Raw genomic sequence first — 20,799 nt, forward strand, 5'->3', positions numbered from 1 at the left:
TAACAGAAGGACCAAATGGTCCGACAAACAAGTCTTCCGTGGGAATACCATTTTAGTTGAAAAGTGTTCCGTTCGCGCCGATAATTTTTGCAATATTACTAAGATTCTGTTGTTTAAAAAAAGCATAGTTTTGTTTAGTAAAATTTTAGGTTATTAATTTGGCACCTGGTTGTTTCAACTGGCTTTGGCTAATAAAGATGGCTACAAATATTGTTTATTGAAAATAACATTTTTTGTCTTTTGGAATATGTTATGCCCAAATAACTCTTTACAATATATTCTAATTTTAGTGGCTTTATTAATCTGAATCTATTCATTTATTTGCTGATTCTGCTGTCCCCTCTTCAAATAAAATCCATTCTTGGATTCAAGTTTTTAAAGTAGAAGTGGACATAACAAATAAACACATGCTGAACCATCTAACAAGGTAAATACCAATTTAACATTGGTGATGTTAAGTGGTAAATCCTGCATGATTAACCATGCAACTCCTCCAATTCTCTAAACGTAAATTTTAAGAAATCGCTGCTAAAAATTATAGAAAGTTCTGGAAGTTCATTGTCGAGATTATCCGGTAGTTATAACCATTTTTGTTAACTCACAGAAATGTCCTTTTTTAAATTTATTTATTTTACTGTGGATGCATTGTATTAAAAAAATAAAACAACAACATTAAAGTAGATAGTGAAAAAACAGGAACTTTTCTCTCATTTAATTATTTTTTTTCTCTTTCTTCATTACTGTGCTGTAGTATGAATGGCTTGGGGAAGATCTTTATCAGGAGGACAAACTTTAAAATGTACCAAAATACAGTTGAAAGTACTAAATTTATCCCCTCCTTCACATTTTCCATAGACTACAAATGGGACGGATTGGAGTCTTTGCTGTCCAATTCTGGCCCCCTGGGCCTTATGTTTGAAAGCCTAGAATTAGATTATCAATATAGCATATTTAGAAACAAAACTTTACAGAAAACACAACAATAACAAAATTATAACAGAACAAAACTGATCCGGGAGGAGATAGAAACCCAGCCTCAGAGAGTCTCAAGCTAGTGCACTCATTCTGTGCCAAATCAAACACGTGGCAACCCCTTGGGAGATAAGGAAACAGCCAAAGCACCTCTTTATATTTACAAAGCAAAGCACTGGCCGAAGCTGTGGCGAAGGGCAAGGGTGGCACCAGCGCCATGTGAAATATTCAATTCAATTCAATTCAATCTTTACGTCCATATTTAAAAAAGAACAATAACACAACATATAAACCATAATAAAAATGATAAAATCTTTTTTAAAATATAAAACCATAATATACATAAAAAAAAAAACACAGTTACTTAAAAAGAAATCAATAAATACACAAACAACCAGTCCTTCCTCATGCTGGATGAGTAATGGGAACCACTCACTGTCTGATCTGTGAGTGCTAAAATTATACTCTTAGCCATCCAGTCGTTCTCTAAAAGTAAACATTAACTTTCTTAAAAGTGCTTTAAAAGTGCAAACACCCACAGCTACAAATATCTGCATGTTATATGATGGCCCATCTTTCACATCTGCACGTAGCTGGACTGGCCATCGGGCACACAGGGCATTTGCCTGGTGGGCCGATGGGTTTTTTGTTGTTTTACTCTGATGTTTGGTGGTGGCTATGGCGGAGCTTCCACAGAGGCCAGCAGGTGGATGAGGGAAAGGGGAGGAAGGGACCCGTGGTGGCCGCCGGGTCGGCCGCGTTTCGTATTGGGCTGAAAAGGAACGCGATCTGTCCCGTACTTCAGCTAGAATGAAAAAAAGACACAAAGCTGGAGTTATTCTGTGTCTTTAGGCTGTCAGCTGCCTCTACTTCTCTCATTCTCTCTCCCTTTCTCTGCTGTTGCTACTTCAGTCACGAAACTGGCTTTTCTCTCTTGTTTGTTTATTGCCCACTTCGCGCCAGAAACAGGAAACCAGCAGTGGTTGCGCTAAATAACAGCAGCAAGTTTAACCTTGATCAGCTGTTGTTAGAATTTATTAAATATTACTCTCTAGTATCAGCTGATGTTTGCTGGAGCCACAGCTGTAAAAGCTGCTGGTCATGATATGTGGTGAGAGGGAAACATGAAGATGAAAACAGGAGATGTCCTTACTGAATCATCAGAGCTGAACAGGTGATGGAGAAACAGGTTTACCTTTTAGGTGACATGAATGAGTTGAAGGGAAGTTATGAACTGTTTCTGAGAGACAACTTACACCAGGATCCTTTTTTATGTAGCTGACAGCTGGTAACTGTGCAGGGGCGGGTCTAGGAAAGTTTTGCCAGGGGGGCCAGGAAGGGCATTAACAGGGAAAAGTGGGCATAATGAAATACTTTACTTTCTTATATTCATTTAAAATGTCTAGCTTTTAACAAATAATTATCTGAATCTTACGACCAAAGTTTTTATCAGATGTAAAATGTATAGAATTCATACATATATACCAACAAGACACTGTACATTAGTGTCACAACAGCATTTTGTTTTTATTTTATTCTTTTACCTGGTGGGCCGGTCTCGAGTCAAAATGCCCGGGCCATTTTTTGTCCCAGTCCAGCCCTGCATCTGCACCATTACTTCAGTACAATTATGACCTTCCTCTAGGTAAAGTACATAATGTACCCTTTGTACTTGTAAGTAATGCTTTCAAAAAATTCCGAAATATTCGGAATTCCTCTTGGAGTTGTTGTAGGTACTCCCTCTGTAACACTGTAGTGTGTATGGTCCAGGTTACATATTTATTCTTCCTATGAAACTAAACAATGCTTTCCATAAAGCAACCTACAACATTATCATCAAACTAACGTCAAACGAAGTGTTCGGAGCTGCCAGAGAGTAACTGGAGGGGCGTGGGTTTTACTGGACTGAAATGACACGAAGAGTGGGGGAAAATCTGAGAACACTGAGAAAAAAAATCTATGCTAACTAAATCCGGACCGGCAATGATTATAGATGACGTCATTGAAACTACCCTCACAATTGTGCTCACACGTGCACACAGTTGGATTACACACATTCGCGCCCCCCCCCCTCGCGAGCGAGCGGTGCCGAACGAGCCCCGGCAGTTTAAATCGCTTTGACATTTATCACGTGTAACGCCAATAAGCCCGGTTCTTGAAAGAAGAGAGAGAACGTCGCGGAGGAGGAGGAGAAGGAAAGGAGCGGACAGGAGGAGGAGAGGAGAGCGGTGGGAGGACGAGGCGAGTGTGTAGTCCAATCTGTTCGGTGTGCACATGAGTGGCGTAGCGAGGCCAGTGAGCGCGAGGCAGGTTGTGAATTCCTCCACCTTCCTTCCCTAATTTCGTTTCTTTTCTCTCCGGAGCGAACGCTGAGGTCTGGGACTATGGAAGATGTCTACCCTTACAGCCGCAGCCCAGCCTGGGAGGAACTGGTTAGTAACGTTCAAAACTGGTGGAGACTTTGTTTTGAATCGCTCCGCATCCCATTCTACTTTGAGTTTTTCCAGAGAAAGGAAAACAGTGAGGCGTCTTGCGTGGTCTGTTTGTGAGTTTGCACACTTTGGCGGTGTTTGGTCCGCTAAAGACTGCGCGCGCGAGGTGCCTTTACCCCCTCATTGGCGTTATTACGACGGGCTGTCATTCTGTTAAATAAATAAATAAATAACTAAATAAGTGGCCCGTTTAAATTGTGTCGTGGGACGTTCGTAAGTCTTAGTTAACAGTTCTCAGATAAACAACAGTTTTTGATTCTTTGTTCACCCACACAGTCTGTCCATTTCCTTTAGTTTTAAATCGAAGTAAAACTGTTGTCCGCTTCATGGAAATTCAATTTAACGCTGTCTTGTCAAATCAGTTTAGCGGTTTAGTTACATACATAAAAGTGAGTTATTTGGACTTGGATTATAACACGGAAAAAATTGTATATTTATAGAAAAATATTGAAGAAAATACAGAAAATATGCCTTTGTGGCCTATATGTTCATAACTCCTATATAGCTCTCATTAGGCCCACAACAGCAGCTATAAATAGAAACAAATATTATGAGACTATTTCTATGAATTACACTGCCACTACCTTATAACTCTTAGCTAGTTATCACTGTGATGTGTATATTAGAAACCTACTTATAATAGTCTTTGTGTGCATATTAGTTATTCAACATCACATCAGGCAAAAACAACAACTCAAAAGTAGTTTAATTTCTCTCGTGTTTGTGTCAGACAGCCGCTAGGGTCTGCCATTCCACGGCCAAGTTCCCCGGTTTACGGAGTTGATGAGGCGGTCTGTAGCCTCAGTCTGGACTGGCCGTGCAGGCTGGAACCATAACCAGCAACAAAACAGAGACTCGGCTCATTTTTTAATATCTATATATAAACGCTGTGTAGCCCATCCCCGCTGTGCCGCGACATGCTACATCCCCTATGCGTTTCCCGGCCCACACACACTCCAGCAAACACAGCCGTCTTTATTGTCATAGAGGCAGTGAGAGATGACAGCGAGGAGAGACGCTTCCCAGCCGCTGAGCAGCTCTCGCCTCCAGGAGAGGAAGGGGACGGCGGAGGCGAAGGCTAACCCCGATTGGTTTTATCCCTCCCCTCGACAGGAGCCGGAGAAAGGGCCGCCGTCCGCGGCGGGGATCCATGCCCATGTGGTGGGCGCTGTCGCCGGCTCCGGCGCTACGGAGGAGTCCTCCGATAGCGAGGCAGAGCAGGAAGGCCCCCAGAAACTCATCCGGAAAGTGTCCACCTCAGGGCAGATCAGGAGCAAGGTAAGGCAACTGTCGCTTCTCTGCTTGTATTGATATCTGATTTAGTGTGTGTGTTTGCTGGGGCTGCTCCCTGGCTGCTGGGTTATCCTCAAGCAACGTTTGCTATGACAGCACCAAGGATCTACCTGCTGCTTTGGACATTCAACAGTTTCATTTGTGCGCAGAGCTTTATTGTCTTTCAGCCTTACTGATGCCTAAGATACCAGTAAAGCGAAGTAAGAAGCAAGGATAGACTTATATTTAAGCATTTACATGTAACATGAAAGCTCCGTCTTTCTATGGAAGGTGTGAAATAAAAATCAGTAATAGGGGGTTATTTGGGCAAAATTGCAGATGTAATTATTCTCTTTACGTTAAGGTTTAAGATTATTTAATCATAACTTATCGAATCTGTTGCTGGCAACAAAGTCTACTCAAGCAAAAGAAAGCAAGTATTCCTTATGATAGCAACATCTTTTTGTGTGTTAAATTTTCATCTATGGTGTGCACAGTTCTTTAGCCTTGAATGTCATTCTGGCCTTAAAGTCAGTTTGACCTGATAGAAAATGAAGTAAACATTTCAGCCTTTATGATAAAACATTTTGTTTCGCATCTGTTTGCAATCTGTTGCATCTCTCTGCTTGACACGCAGGACTAAGTGAGAGTATGTTGTGCAGATTCTTCGTCTCTGACACCCAAGCTTTCTTGGCTCACACGCTTAATGAGGGCCACCCTCCCACATCAAGGGATCCACTTAATTATTGACTGCTCCGCTCCACCCCATCTTCATTATTCAACATGGGGATATATTTAGAGACTTGGGGCTCAGGAATGTCTGGACATTCATTTTTTATGCAAAATCTCCTAAAATGCTACCTAGAGGAAACACTTTAAGAGATATTTGTGCTGATTTAATTAATAAGTTACTAAAAAAAAATCAAAAATTTGATGCTGATTGTTATGTTATGAATAATAATGTTATAAATAATGATAAAATGTTATCAGAAGTTACTAAATTCAAACAGTTTTGCTTAGAGTGACTAGTAAGAAACAAAAAGCTCATTATTCTGCGAGAAAAGATTTGAGAAGCTTAAAGCCATAAATGTTTGCAGTTGCAACATTATTATGTCAGGCAAGGGCTGACCTAAAGGGTGATATAATATATAGTCTTAAGTGTAAACAGAGGTGAATGACTGTCTCATCAGCTAATGTTTGTTGAATTTTCCTCAAGGACTGTTTGCTGTAGGCTGATTTTTCCATCAGTCATTCTTTATTCGCCTGTCATCCATGAAGTTTGGCTGGAGTTTGAAAAAGTGAATAAAAGGCAGGTTGATATGATGTATGCTCCTGACTGCAGCAATGTATATACTGAAGGTGGTGCTAATTGCATCGGTTGGCAGACAGCCCAGATAGCCCTAATCTGTTCTGCCACACTATATTCAGCAGGCTCCATGTCACTGTAGAATTATCAGTGGTATAAAGCACTTCTGTTGTAATTGCATCAGTTTGCCTAGCATGTTGACTTAGCGCTAACAGAGGTCTCAGACTTGTTTTCGTGTGGGTCATTGAGTTTTCTCTTGGTGTGTGTGTCTGTGCTGAGAGTTCCTAATGGATCATGCAGGCACTGACTCACTGAGTGTTGTTCCACTGGGTTGTTTGCACAGCTCTGGATCTGTGTGTGCATGCATGTATGTGCATACGCTTGCCCGTCACATTGTCTGTGTCCATCCCTCTGTCTGTCCACTATCTCTCTGGTTCTTTGGTTGCTACAGACAACGGCATCTTCTGTCCCTTATTGGTCAACTCCATGGTAATGCCTGCCTGTTAGACCGGTTTAGTTACAGGGGGCACATATGGCACGGAGTAAATCTCATCCCATAATTACCTCCGATATGCCCTCACTGCGTACGTTTGAAATTTTCCAAAAATTCCAAGAAAGGCTTGTCAGTAAACCAAAACGCAGACAGAATGTAAAAATGGGAAAGACGGCTAACTTGAATCGGAAATGTCCAAGTTAACAACTCATATAATGTAACACGAAAGCTCTCAAAAGCTTTTAGAGTAGGAGGAATGAAAGAAAAGAGTCAACAGGGGGGTTGTTCAGGCAGAATTAGATAAGCTATTAAGCTCATATAACAACATCTCATACAATCTACTGTGGGCAACAAAGTCAATTTAAGGAAAAATGGACGCTCATATGGTAACATTGATATTGATTTCAATGAAAGTCTTGACTCGTGACAGAAGAACACTGAATAATGCAGCTGAAGTCACTGCAGCTGTTTTTCTGACTAATATCAATTATTATTGATATAAGCCCACTGTTGTTGTTCCGGGAGCTCTTCTTTTATACAAAAACTAATGGGATTGGACTGTACATGGGAGGGATTAGAAATAGAAATAGAAATTAGAAATGGATATTTCTCTCTATGGTGATAAACATACATTGCTGTGCAATGCATTTCAGCCATTAAGTGAGTTTATGACAATAATCGCACAAAAGATCCAGTATACTTGGGCTACATATTTATTATTATAGCCAAAATGTAAGGATGCATAATAATCTTTTCATAGCCTCTTTGCTGTCATCTCCACTCTCAGCCCCCTCTGTTTTTTTTGTTTGTTTTTTTTTTTTGGAGGAGGTGCTGTTGCAGTTGAAGAGAGCTTATAAACGTGTGACTAATGCTGTAGCTGTGTGATTGAAAGCAGAGCTGATGGCATGTCAGAACCTGCTGCTGTTGCGCTGCTGTTACTGCTGTCCGGGGAATCGGGATAGCTCTGCAACCTTGACATAAAATAATCCAGAGCAGATATGCTGAGTTAGTGGGAGTGGGGTGGAGATATAGCAGAGAGATGTGACACACTGTGGTTTCCTTTTATGGAAAGTGTAGGACTGGCTTTTTGGATATGAGATATATAAGTTGGCCCTGCGACGGACTGGCGACCTGTCCAGGGTGTACCCTGCCTCTCGCCCTATGACAGCTGGGATAGGCTCCAGCGCCCCCCGCGACCCTGAAAAGGATAAGCGGAAGCGAATGGATGGATGGATGGATATATAAGTTGTTGGAGATTTTTTTGTTTTTTGTTTTTTTCCCCTAAATTTAACTGGCATTTATTAGGAAGTCTCTCTGGATGTATTGTCTAACTTTGCAAGAAGGGGCTACTCAGTTTCTTTCTTTTTTTTTTTTTAAGTACTTCATCTTGATAACAGTGTAAACCTGAATAAGTTAACATGACCCTAAAAGAATTAGGGCAATCAATTTATTTTTATGTTAATGCAAAGCCAAGTGTTACAGTAACAGTGTTTGCATATTTGGATAACATGCATTTTCCGACTCCAGTAAATCAAAGTGCTTGTTGAGTTAACGTAGACATTTTCGGTTTCATTTTCAGCCACAGAACATAAATACACAAACACACTCTTTCAGGATAAGTTCAATATTTTCTTTTGATATAACTGATGTGATATAAATGGGATTGCTATTTGTTCCGCTATTTGTTTTTGAGATGTTCCACTCTTCAGCAAGACAACTTGAGTTTTGCATGACATCAAGCCAGCAACCTACTGCACTCATGGTGTCACAGCTTTGTTAAATATAAATTACATAACTTCCTTAGTGATTAACCTCTTAAACCCCAAGCCTAACTCATCTCCTGCCTTTTTCCCCCGTATCAGGGGGCGTTGGGGCTTAAGAGGTTAATAAAGCATGGGGCGATCGTGGCTCAAGAGTTGGCAGTTTGTCTTGTAATCGGAGGGTTGCCGGTTCGAGCCCCAGCTCGGACAGTCTCGGTCGTTGTGTCCTTGGTCAAGACACTTCATCCGTTGCCTACTGGTGGTGGTCAGAGAGCCTGGTGGCACCAGTGTCCGGCAGCCTCACCTCTGTCAGTGCGCCCCAGGGCAACTGTGGCTACAATGTAGCTTGCCATCACCAGTGTGTGTGAATGGGTGGATGACTGAACATGTAAAGCGCTTTGGGGTCCTTGGGGACTAAGTAAAGCCCTATACAAATACAGGCCATTTACCATTTACCATTCTGATGGTTACTTTAACATGAAGAGAAATAAAGGACAGCTTGAGTAACTCAACTGTAAACATAAAGGAGCAAATATAAAATGACAGAGTATTGCAGAACATATATAATATTGTAGCTAAAGTCCCTTTAGCTGAAGAATTACTGATGTAGAACCTGAACTTTTATCACCTGGGAAGTGCTGACGTAGCAGAAAAACTGACCTGGTGTCTTGTCTCAAGGCTTACTTAACAAAAACTAAATAACTCAAAAACAAAAATCAGTTTCTTCAACTCAAAGAGGAAGTAAAGAAAAACAATATATTTATTACATTGCTATTATTATATTGCTTACTTTGGGTGTATGCGATATATGATTATGAATTTAAGTAATACTTAAATTGCTAAAGACAAAAGACACCATACTTTTACATTTGCCTTCCACTTTCAGATAACCTATATCTCACTTGCTCCCAAATAGTAAATGTACATAATTATGTTCTCTGAAGTAAGTTGCTAAGTTGAGGCTTCTTCTGTTCAAAGCTTGTAGCTAAATCTACTGAGATAATTGTGTGGAAATTAGTGGCCTCAATAACATCCCGTGTGCCCACTTGACACATGTATAACTCCCCATATATGTGGTCCAGTTGCACAAAGGAAATCACAAGGGAATTACCCTGTCCCAACTACACGTTGGATTGTAATTTTCCCTTCACTATGGTGAAATTTTAGCATGTGGTGGGAGTTTGAGGAGGAAGACTACAGAGTTGCAATTACACCCACAAGAGAGGACAATATGCCAAGACAGTTGCAGGAGAGTGGCGGATGTGTAGGAAGAAATGGAGAGATTCAGCACTGGTGCCCAAAAGACTTGCTTCCCCAAGAACTCCAGCCTTTCTCAGCAATGACAAATGATTTGGTAATGGATGTATAACAAAGCCTGACTGCATGGAGTGATGGTTGAAACAGTGGGCTTCTCTTAGCTGCCAGCCAGTTTCCAAGAAGACTAAAGGCAGATAACCAAAGAGTCTTTTAACAGGAATTAGTTTTGAAACTCAACTTTATTTCTTTAATTTGGTTTTTTTTTTTTTATGGTGGTTGTGTTTTTACTTGTAGTTGTTGCAAGAGCAAACATGTTCCCACAGAGTGCTAACAAAACCAAATATAAAAAAAATGGAGTGGCAACAGTGGGAAGAATAAAGAAAGGTACAAGACTACTGTTGGCACATATTTCCTGCACAGTGGTTTACAAGCTATGGTACTTTTTTAGGTTTGCTTCACTGATGCTTCTTATGTTTGTTAAAAGCATAATTACACATAATGGTAAATACAGCAATTGGACAGAAACATTAAAGCCGATACATTTATATATTGTTTGGACATAAAAATAGTGTAAAAGATTGCCGATTCACAGGACTTTGCAAGCGAGGCACAGTGGTTTCTTGGGAGTCACAACCTTGTTATGGTGACAGTACTCTAATAACACTATGGAATAAAGTGATCAGAAACATTTTTAACAAAAAATCTACCAATATCAAGCAAACTTCAGTGAGGTTGAGAAGAGACTTATAGTTGGTATAAAACACGCTGCTCTGGGCTTTAAGATAAGAAACATAAAAGACCAGCTAGTCACAGCTTAAGTTCATAAGGTCTTACTCGAACTGCCTCTGTGTGAGTTAAGTGTCTGACTGTTTGTCTGGGTATTGTCAAAGACAGGACGTAGGTCTGCTCTGCTCTCTTCGTTTAGCCTCCTAGGGAACTCCTGCTCTGCTCTTATCCACCAACCACAGCTGCTGAATTCATTTGAACTGCTTGTGCCTTTGTCCATTGTATCAGTTTGTGTGTGTGTGTGTTTTTTTTGTGTGTATGTCTGTGCATGTTGTTTGTAGCCTGTGCTGTGTGTCCCGCTGTCAGTGGCCAGGCAAAGTGTGGGTGTAAGGTACATGGTGCTCAGGTTACTCATTTCTCTCTGGCACAGGACCCACTCTCTCTCACAGTTTAGCCAAAGAGAGAAGCCGTGTACAGAGGCAAGCAGGGGGACTATTTATAGATCACTTCTGGCCTACTTGGCAACAGGAAGGAGATGAAGACAAGGAAAGGAACTATGGAGGCCAAGGAGGAACAAAATAGAAACTAGAACGGCCAACTAGAGCAAAGTCATTTCTTTTGCTGTGGATGAACTTCAAGTTCCACTTTGCCACTCTCTGCTAAAAGTCAAAAAGTCGAAAAGTTTTCTCTGGATTTGTGAAACACACTGGGATATACAATACACATACTGATGAGGACAAAATTATTAGCCCCCTGTGAAATTTAAAGTTTTTGTTAAATTTTTTTAACAGAGTGTGGGGTTTTCAACATAGCATTTCTAAACATACAAGTTTTCTTTAGAAAATCATTCTTTCAGAAAAAACTAAAATGACCAGGGTCAGCATTATATACTGACCTTATTATCCACTCATAGACCAAACCACTGCTGTGCAATGATGTGCTTTAACTTTGTAATGCTCAAACCTTCTAAAATCAAGTTCAAACTGAAAGTTATCTAATACACAGTATAAAAACTTCAGAAAGGCTTTAAGCTCTTATGTCAGAAAACATCATGTGAAAAACAAAAAACATCGGTTTAAACTCGAGAAGAAGAATTGTTGATGTTCACAAATCAGGAAATGGATATACAAAGTTCCCAGTCTAAAAAACTGGAGTGAGAAGTACCATTAACAAATTCAGAGAGAGACACACAGTAAAGGAGTGGTAGAGAACAGGCCTGGAAGACTGAAGTATGCTAAGGACAACCTTGAGAAAGATTATGTATACTCTTATGTATGTATGTATGTATACCAAGTTCATCTTTTGGTCAGATGAGATGGGTCTGGGTTGTTGCTTTGTCTTTCAACACAACGACGAAACAAACACAAAGAAATGTCGCTCCTGGTGAAGAACTACATCTGTGGATTGAACTGAACACCAAGGTCCATGCCAGAAGACCATCAAATCTGGAGAATCTTGAGAGATCTGTCAAAGAAGAATGGGCTTTGCCCAGGAGGCATGTGTGGGACTTGGTACACGACTGACTTTTTGCATTGGGTGTGTGTGTGTGTGTATTGAATCTTAATAAAATAGGTGTTCATTATGCTCCTCAGTCATCACCTGGCTCTCCCCTTTCCCTTTTACAGCTCACAATCGTGTCAACAGTGGTCCTCCAAAGGACAATGCTGTACTGTATGATGTACTAACAACAGTTATGTTCACATGAGATTTTGTGGAAGAGATCCCCAAACCTTGGTGTGTTGTCAGTACCTCAAAAAGGTTTAAATGTGGAGATGACCTCAACTGCTATGTCTGTGATACAGCCCCCCTTTGACTGTAATTATGCAGCAAGCTGCTAAGGCCTTATAGGGAAGTCAGCTTTGAGATATTGCATCTTAATCTGCTGCAAGAATTTAGTCTTCAGGCCATAACTTATGGAAAAGGAAGGACAGAATTAATGTAAGTGGACATATGTTTTTAGAAAATGAACAGTGTTTCTCTTTCCTGTTGTTTTCCTGCTTCAGTCACCACCAATGGCAAAGGAGACTAGAGCCAGACAAATGAGAAGAGAATAATGTTGAGGTGTAGTCATATCAGTTTTAATGAATCTAAAGTAGTAAAGAAAATTGCAGTGTTACTTAACTAATCTCAGTTTGGGTTCAGGAAGATAGTAATAGAAAGTTGTTCAAGTGCTGCAGAGCTACAGAAGGACTTGAGTAATGATTTCACAATGTTAAGGATTCATCGTTTCTAATAATCTATATTTTTGTTTCCCAACATCACATGCCTACTTCTTGCAGTATGACATAACCAGTCTGTGTGATGTTCATCCACAGTGAGCTTTTATTCTACAGCCGTGTTTTCTGTGTTTAAGTTGACACAGCTGGTGGGCAGGATGTCAGCTTCAGGCCTCCGTGTCTGTTTGTAATTCTCCCCTAAGAGAGCAGCTTTCCTTTGCTATAAATAGCCTTGCATGTGTGTGTGTGTGTGTGTGTGTGTGTGTGTGTGTGTGTGTGTGTGCACATTTCATTTTGTATGTGTGTGCACATGTGTGTGTGGGGCCCACCTCTCCTCTGTGAGCCCAGAGAGAATGATGTCCTTCCATGCAGCATTTCCATCTGTGTGCGTACAGAGCTGCGAAGAAGGATTTGCCTCCTCCCTGATTTCTTTTTTGCATATTTGTCACACTTACATGCTTCAGATTATCAAAGACACTTTAATATTAGACAAAGACAATCTGAGAAAATACAAAATGCAATTTGTATTGCAGTTATCCAAACCCACCTGGCTCTGTGTAAAAAAGTTATTCCCCAGTAAACCTAATAACTGGTTGTGCTACCTTTGGGAGCAAGAACTTCAGTCAAGCGTTTGCGATATGTATGCAATTGTTTCCCAGTCCATTTCTTATTGTTGAATCATGAACACTGACCTTAACTGAGACAAGCGAGATCAGTGCAGTTCCTTAGATTTCTCCTGCATGAGTCATTGATGCCTCTCATCACGGTTCACTGGAGTAACAAAGCTTTAGAAACATCTTTGCAACCCTTTTCGGACTGATACATGTCTATAACATTTCTATAATATTTTTGTCATTAGCTCTTGAGTTTCTTTAGATCATAGCATGATGTGTTGATGTTTGAGATCTTTTAGCCTACTTCACCGTTTTAGACAGATTCTATTTAAATGATTTGATATGTGAAAAAAGTAATTACGTGAATTACTTTTTCAGGGTCAGGCAGGCTTGGATTGGTTTTTGACTTTAATAAATGAAGTCATCATTTAAAAAGTGTGTTTTCTATTTACTCTGGTTATTTTAGTTACTATTAATATTTGTTTGATGACCTGAAATGTGTGGGAAATGCAAAAAACAAGAAATTAGGAAGTGACAGTTTTTTTCATAGCTCGTACTATATTGAGCCTTTTAAAAGCTCAAAACTATAAAACTTAAGTACTGAGGACAAAGTGAAATATTCTGCTTGCTCAGGAAATTTGTTAGTCATGTGGAAGAAATGACTCAGTGAAGTTTCTATTATAAAACTGCTTTTTAAAAAACATCTAAATTAAAACTAGCTGACATGAGCAAACTGCATAATCTGCCCAAAACCTGTTCTATAAACATTTTTCAATGATAGTAATGTTAGCGCCACTTTACCTCACTGGGATGGGCAAGTGCCCATATGGCTGAGAGTGGCTGGCCCGGGTTCAAGTCCAACCTGCGGCCCTTTACCACAAGTCTTCACCCCTCTCCACTTTCCTGTCAGTCTTCACTGTCCCTATCTAATTAGGCAAATAACAACAAAAAAAGTAAGGTTAGAGCTACAGATGCCTTACAAAGATGATGTAGATAACACATAATCTTAAAAATATCTACAGTTAAAATTTCATATTAGCAAAGAAAGATTTGTGCTTCAGATTAGAACCGCTTTCAGTCTTCTTTAAAACTCATTACATGGGAAGTTATAGTAAGTTACAAAGCACTATGGAACAATTAAAATATTATTAATATCAACAGAGAACTATGTTAAAACAGTATAAATATAAAGTTATTTTTAGGCCCCCAAGTCAATGATGAGATCCTCATTGTAAATGTAACTAAAAAAAACAGAGATCCTGGAAAACATAGTCAAATCTTATTAAAAAATATATTGAAAAAGTTGGTGGCTTTGTCTTAAAGTAGGTTTCAAAACTTTTCCCCCATAAGGTGACCTTCTAAAAGGATAAATCAGTGTCAGTTACCTAACACCTCATGGAAACTCTGACAAAATCTCTGTCAAATATACGCGATTTGTGTGACACAAGGCAATGGTAGGTGCTTCTTTTAGGCATTTAACAAAAAACCCTCCTTGACTCTGATATGGTATTCATAACTTGAGACTTGACTTTAAATAGATTTGAATAAACTTTAAATAAGTTGACTTATTTTTTTCTTGTAATTAAATATTTGGATGATTTTAGAGGCTGTAATCCCAACAAAACCAAAACCCTTAGCTTGTTTTTGTTATGGCAAATGCAGATGGACCCAGGAAGCAGAACGCACGGAGGCAGAGTTGCGGTGAAGACAGTTTATTTACAGTGAGGGGGAGGTATTTACAAGGACAAAATATATACAACTTTGTATGAATGGGGACGCGGAGCCAGGACGTGCAGGTGACGAAAACACACACAGGTAGTGCACTCGATCTAAAAAAGGAGAGGGACGAGAATTAGGAGGGTCTTGCCCGATAACCGAGAAAAGCTTAAAGTAAACTTTAGAGACAGTTGGAGAGCTTATTTGGTACCAAGGTATCCAAGGGCTCCAGCAGGCAGGGGCAGAATTTCAGACGCTCCAAAAAAACGCCAATACTCCGACACTAGTCTTCTTTCAGGTAGCTCCTAAAGAACACTTTTGAGGAAAGCATCTGATGAGTAACAGGTGTGCCAGGTTCAGTGACTCACTGCCCCGCCTACCTATACAAAAAGGGAGGCACCAAAAAACACATACAGACAAAAGCACCACATAACCAGAACCCAACTCCTAACAGTTTTGTAGCTAAGGGTTATTCTAAAGTTCGCCAAAGTGCAATTAATGTTGATAGGAGGTTTGTAAATGTTTCATATTAGTACGTGGCATTGTAATGGTATTCCCATTAGTAAGTAAGTAAGTAAGTAAAATTTATTTATATAGCGCTTTTCGCAGATAAAAATCACATCATCTGCAACTCAAGTGAAGAAAAGGAGTCCGAGTTCATCAGCCTGCATGTGAATCTGTCCTAGTGCACAACAGCGAGTCCTCCGCCACGTCCCGAAAGACGTGGCGTTCCGATGACGGAGCAGCCAGCCGGGCAGATTTCCTTCAAGTGAATATAATCCATGCTTTGCTGCCACATCTCAGTTAAACACATGACGTTTAGGGATTCCTTCATGAAGAGATCGCTTAAAATAAACGATTTGTTTGTAATTGAGCGAGCATTACATTACATTAGCTGTAATTAGCTCATTAATTGTTTCCAAATTGAAATAACAAGAAATAAGAAGGAATAAAAAATACTGAATCCTTTATAATACTTAGATTATCCTGGGTCATGCTTTCAAAATTTCTACTTTTATTTATGATAGTAACTCTTTTAATCTCACAGACCATGAGACTGCAACAGTTTCTGGAAATATAAAAATTTCCCAGGTTTTTGTGAGCATTTTTTTCTCTAAATGTAGAATACTTGAAAAAGCTGGCCACACTTAAGCAGTCAGTGGGTTACTGTTCTTTCTATCTTTCCTTCTTTCTTTTCCCTTTCATCTTTCTTTCCTTTTACTTCTTTGTTTCCTCTGGTGTGTGTGTAATGGGTTTCCTTTCTTCTCTACTTTTGTCCTATTCCTTGTCTCCCATGCATAAAATTGCTGTTCACATTCACACACATGCACACACGATCACAGACAGTAGGCACATTTTATCTAATCAGTTTCCTGTAGATAAATCAAAGAGTGCCTTCTACATTTGTAAAAGAGAGAGAGAGAGAGAGAGAGAGAGAGAGAGAGAAGGTCTGTGCTACTTTTTGACTGAAGGTTCCTCTGATATATATGTTTTATTTCTGTGATGTCTTTCTGTCTCCCTGCAGACAAGTATAAAGGAGGGATTGCTGTTGAAACAGACTAGCTCATTCCAGAGGTGGAAAAAGCGCTACTTCAAACTGAGAGGACGAACTCTCTACTACGCCAAAGATGCCAAGGTAGGTTTACTGTTTCCTCACATGGCGCACATGCTCTAGTGGCCACTGGGGATGAATTGCTAATTGCTTTTACTGTTACTGTTATTCTAACGCCACAAATGACTGATAAACACAGTCCGGCATTAAGGATGCAATGCGCTTATTTATTTTCTTAAGGAACTGCAGATAAGACAATAAATACCCATCTCATGTCTGTATGGTGAATACATATCTTGAAATTGCACCTGATTAGCTTAGCTTAGCATAAACGCTAGATACAGGAAGCCTTTGCTCATACCTCAAACCACATTTGTTTAACCTGTGAAAAAATCAACAGGGAGAAAAGACATTTTGCTGTTTTACAGGGGATTATGCACCATATTGTGTTTTGGCTTGGACCAGTCAGTCAGTCCTTTTACCTATAAAGACTTGCAGGTTAGCACTGCAAAGCACTTCACAGATGACTAACAAGCTGACAACAAGGCAGAGCAAAACCCCACCAAATAATAAAAATAAGCACTACTTCTTAATGAAAAACATAAAACATCCATCCATTCATCCATCTTCTTCCGCTTGTCCGGGGCCGGGTCACGGGGGCAGCAGCCCAAGCAGAGATCCCTCTCCCCAGCCACCTGCTTCAGCTTGTCCGGGGCAACACCAAGGCGTTCCCCGGACAAGCCGAGAGATATAATCTCTCCAGTGGGTCCTGGGTCTGCCCCAGGGCCTCCTTCTGGTGGGACATACCCAGAACACCTCACCCAGGAGGCACCCTGGAGACATCTTTGTCAGATGCCTGAACCACCTCGGCTCCTTTCGATGTGGAGGAGCAGCAGCTCTACTCTGAGCCCCTCCCGGATGGCCGAACTTCTCACCCTATCTCAAAGGGAGAGGCCAGTCACCCTTCGGAGGAAGCCCATTTCCGCCGCTTGTATCCACGATCTCGTTCTTTTGGTCACTACCCACAGCTTGTGACCATAGGTGAGGATAGGGATGTAGGTTGACAGTTAAATTGAGAGCTTCACTTTTGCAGCGTCCACATCACTGCAGCTGCAGCACCAGTCCGTCTGTCGATCTCCCGCTCCCTTCTCCTGTCACAAGACCCCGAGATACTTAAACTTTTTCACTTGGGGCAAGAACTCGTCCCTGACCCAGAGTGGGCACTCCACCGCTTTCCGGCTGAGGACCATAAAACTTGATAAGATATAATATAACTATATTGATATTAGCTTATAACTACCCAGATAGCAAAATTGGTATGGCCCAGATCTGCCCACACAATGTGCTTACACATGGCCCACATACCGCAAAGAATGATTGCCCTTTGGTAGCCCAGATCTGGTTTGCCAGAGGTGGCCCACACATGGGCCAGCACAAGGCCAGTTGCAGACACACTGCTGGCCCTGTGCTGACCCAGAACAGTTTCAACTCTGGCCCCAGATGTCAGCCTAATGTGTACCTTAATCAAGCCATGTAATAACAACATGCGCTGGAACATAATAGTGCAAAAGTAACATGACAAAACTCTGTTCAGACAGTGACTGGACTGATTCTTATATAGCACTTTTCTACTCTCCCGGATTACTCTATACAACATTCACCCAATCACACACTTTCTCTAAACTGAGGGCTTCCTAACTACATGCATTACTACATTCACACTTTTGACATGCAGACTGGAAGAGCCAGGGATCCACTAACCTTCTAATCAGTAGGTGACCTGCTCTACCTTCTGAGCTACAGCCACCCAGTAGTAAACATGAGTAAACCCTCACTAGGTTTTGGATAAAGTGTACACTCACAAACCTGTCAAACCTGCATTTGAAATGTTGGCTACCATAGCAGTATACAGGGTGGGCCATTTATATGGATACACCATAATAACATGGGAATGGTTGGTGATATTAAAGTCCTGTTTGTGGCACATTAGTATATGTGAGGGGGCAAACTCCTCAAGATGGGTGGTGACCATGGTGGCCATTTAGAAGTCGGCCATCTTGGATACAACTTTTGTTTTTTCAATAGGAAGAGGGCCATGTGACACATCAAACTTATTGGTAATGTCACAAGAAAAACAATGGTGTGCTTGGTTTCAACGTAACTTTATTCTTTCATGAGTTATTTACAAGTTTCTGACCACTTATAAAATGTGTTCAATGTGCTGCCCATTGTGTTGGATTGTCAATGCAACCCTCTTCTCCCACTCTTCACACACTGATAGCAACACCGCAGGAGAAATGCCAGCACAGGCATCCAGTATCCGTAGTTTCAGGTGCTGCACATCTCGTATCTTCACACCATAGACAATTGCCTTCAGATGACCCCAAAGATAAAAGTCTAAGGGGGTCAGATCGGGAGACCTTGGGGGCCATTCAACTGGCCCACGACGACCAATCCACTTTCCAGGAAACTGTTCATCTAGGAATGCTCGGACCTGGCACCCATAATGTGGTGGTGCACCATCTTGCTGGAAAAACTCAGGGAACGTGCCAGCTTCAGTGCATAAAGAGGGAAACACATCATCATGTAGCAATTTCAAATATCCAGTGGCCTTGAGGTTTCCATTGATGAAGAATGGACCCACTATCGTTGTACCCCATATACCACACCAAACCATCACTTTTGTTGTTCCAACAGTCTTGGAGGGATCCATCCAATGTGGGTTAGTGTCAGACCAATAGCGGTGGTTTTGTTTGTTAACTTCACCATTCACATAAAAGTTTGCCTCATCACTGAACAAAATCTTCTGCGTGAACTGAGGGTCCTGTTCCAATTTTTGTTTTGCCCATTCTGCAAATTCTGTGCACCGATCTGGGTCATCCTCGTTGAGATGCTGTCACGGTCTGCGGCGGGCGGACCGTGTGTGGGAGTGTGAGGTTCCAGGTGCAGACATAGACGAGGAGACAGTACTGAACTTGAAACGAAAAGCGAGCCTTTATTTGGGCTGATTAACGTGGCAAACAACAGAAAGCACAGAGGCAAAACTAAACTAGAAGCTGAACTGGGAAAACTAAGAACTGACACTAAACTCAGACAGCAGGGAAAGCAAAGACAGGGTGACAACGATGCATATGGGAGACTACTATGAACCGGACTCTGTGCTGGAACAACAAAGGACTATGAAATGTATACACGTAAGCAACATGACCAGCACAGAGTCCTGAAACCTGGCTTAACATGGGTGAAGTTGAACAGATGACGCGGCGACAAACAAAGGAAGACTGATGACTTAAATACACACGAGGTGATCAGGGGAAGTGGAGACACATGAGAACACAGCTGACTAGAAGGAAACATAATGACAATACAGGGGAGAGTAAGGCTGTATCCCAATTCAGGGTCTGCAGCCTTAAAGTACGCAGCCTCAATGATCCTCAAGGGCCGCGTACTTAAAGACCGCTAAGGCCGGAAGTGCGAGGCTTGTGAAATGGGACGGTCTAGCCTCCGTTGCGCTGCCCAGGTTGCCTAGCAACCATGATACTAACAGCTGGAAACGTTACATACAGCATTGTTTGACAGAAATGAAGGAGAACATATTTTGTTCATTTGTTTGTTTGTTTCTACATGAGCTTTGATCATTCTCTGTAAGATTAAGGTCAGCTATTGAACGGCGTATATTTTAAAGTAAAGGCTTTAAAACCAAGTTTGTACAAACGTCACTAATGTCACATAACTTTGCCGACATGTGGCCAACAGTAATGTTTTCATGTTCTTCGTTATTAAACATTTGCACATAAATAAGTGACATAATATTCAGTACTTACTTAAAGTTTACTCTTCGGGCGCCCCTCGTCCGCCGTTTTTTTCGGCCAAATTTTCCACACCCACCGACGCGCTATGCATTCTGGGATATGTTGGGTCACGAAGTCTACACCGCCACGTCCTTAAAATTCAGGGAAATGAAGGACTCATTTGAGGGCCGCATTTCGAGCAGCCTTCGAATTGGGACAGCCTTTGTCGCGTCGCGGTGACGTAATCGGCCTTAAAATGCGGCCTTTAAGGCTGCAGACCCTGAATTGGGATACAGCCTAACACTAACTACAATGAACAAAGAACACCATACTCTTTCAAAATAAAACAGTAAACACAGAGACATAGACATGGAGATAGAACATGAACTTAACCTAGCCAGAGACATGAAACATGACAGGTAGACACATGGACCAGGGAGAGATGACAAAAGGGACTAAGAAACCAAGGACTAAACTGCAAACTAGAAAACAACTAGATGCGTTAAACTACAAATGTAGATACAAAAATATGCATTAGAACTTAAACCCTGGGCCTCATGGCCCTGTACCGTGACAGATGCTGCAGTAGCTGGAGTTTGTAAGGGTGCCATTTGTGAGTAGCTAATATCCGC

At 41.1% G+C, this 20,799-nt stretch overlaps 1 protein-coding gene across 7 annotated transcripts in view; it reads left to right on the forward strand.

Annotated features, from left to right (window-relative positions):
* The first annotated feature begins 3,025 nt into the window (after nucleotides 1-3,025).
* dgkh (diacylglycerol kinase, eta) overlaps nucleotides 3,026-20,799 on the forward strand; it is a 76,365-nt gene continuing 58,591 nt past the window's right edge. For 2 of the 7 annotated variants that reach the window (XM_042227772.1, XM_042227773.1), the window contains exons 1-3: nucleotides 3,026-3,404; nucleotides 4,452-4,742; nucleotides 16,350-16,460. In XM_042227772.1, the coding sequence (XP_042083706.1) occupies nucleotides 4,464-4,742; nucleotides 16,350-16,460 (390 nt within the window). In that variant the 5' untranslated portion in view covers nucleotides 3,026-3,404; nucleotides 4,452-4,463. The remainder of the gene's footprint in view (nucleotides 3,405-4,451; nucleotides 4,743-16,349; nucleotides 16,461-20,799) is intronic. The other 5 variants (XM_014339298.2, XM_014339300.2, XM_014339299.2 and 2 more) reach the window with 3 other exon arrangements.

Source organism: Haplochromis burtoni, unplaced genomic scaffold, assembly GCF_018398535.1.
Source record: "Haplochromis burtoni strain Fernald_Lab_line unplaced genomic scaffold, NCSU_Asbu1 Contig_280, whole genome shotgun sequence".
Lineage (NCBI taxonomy): Eukaryota > Metazoa > Chordata > Actinopteri > Cichliformes > Cichlidae > Haplochromis > Haplochromis burtoni.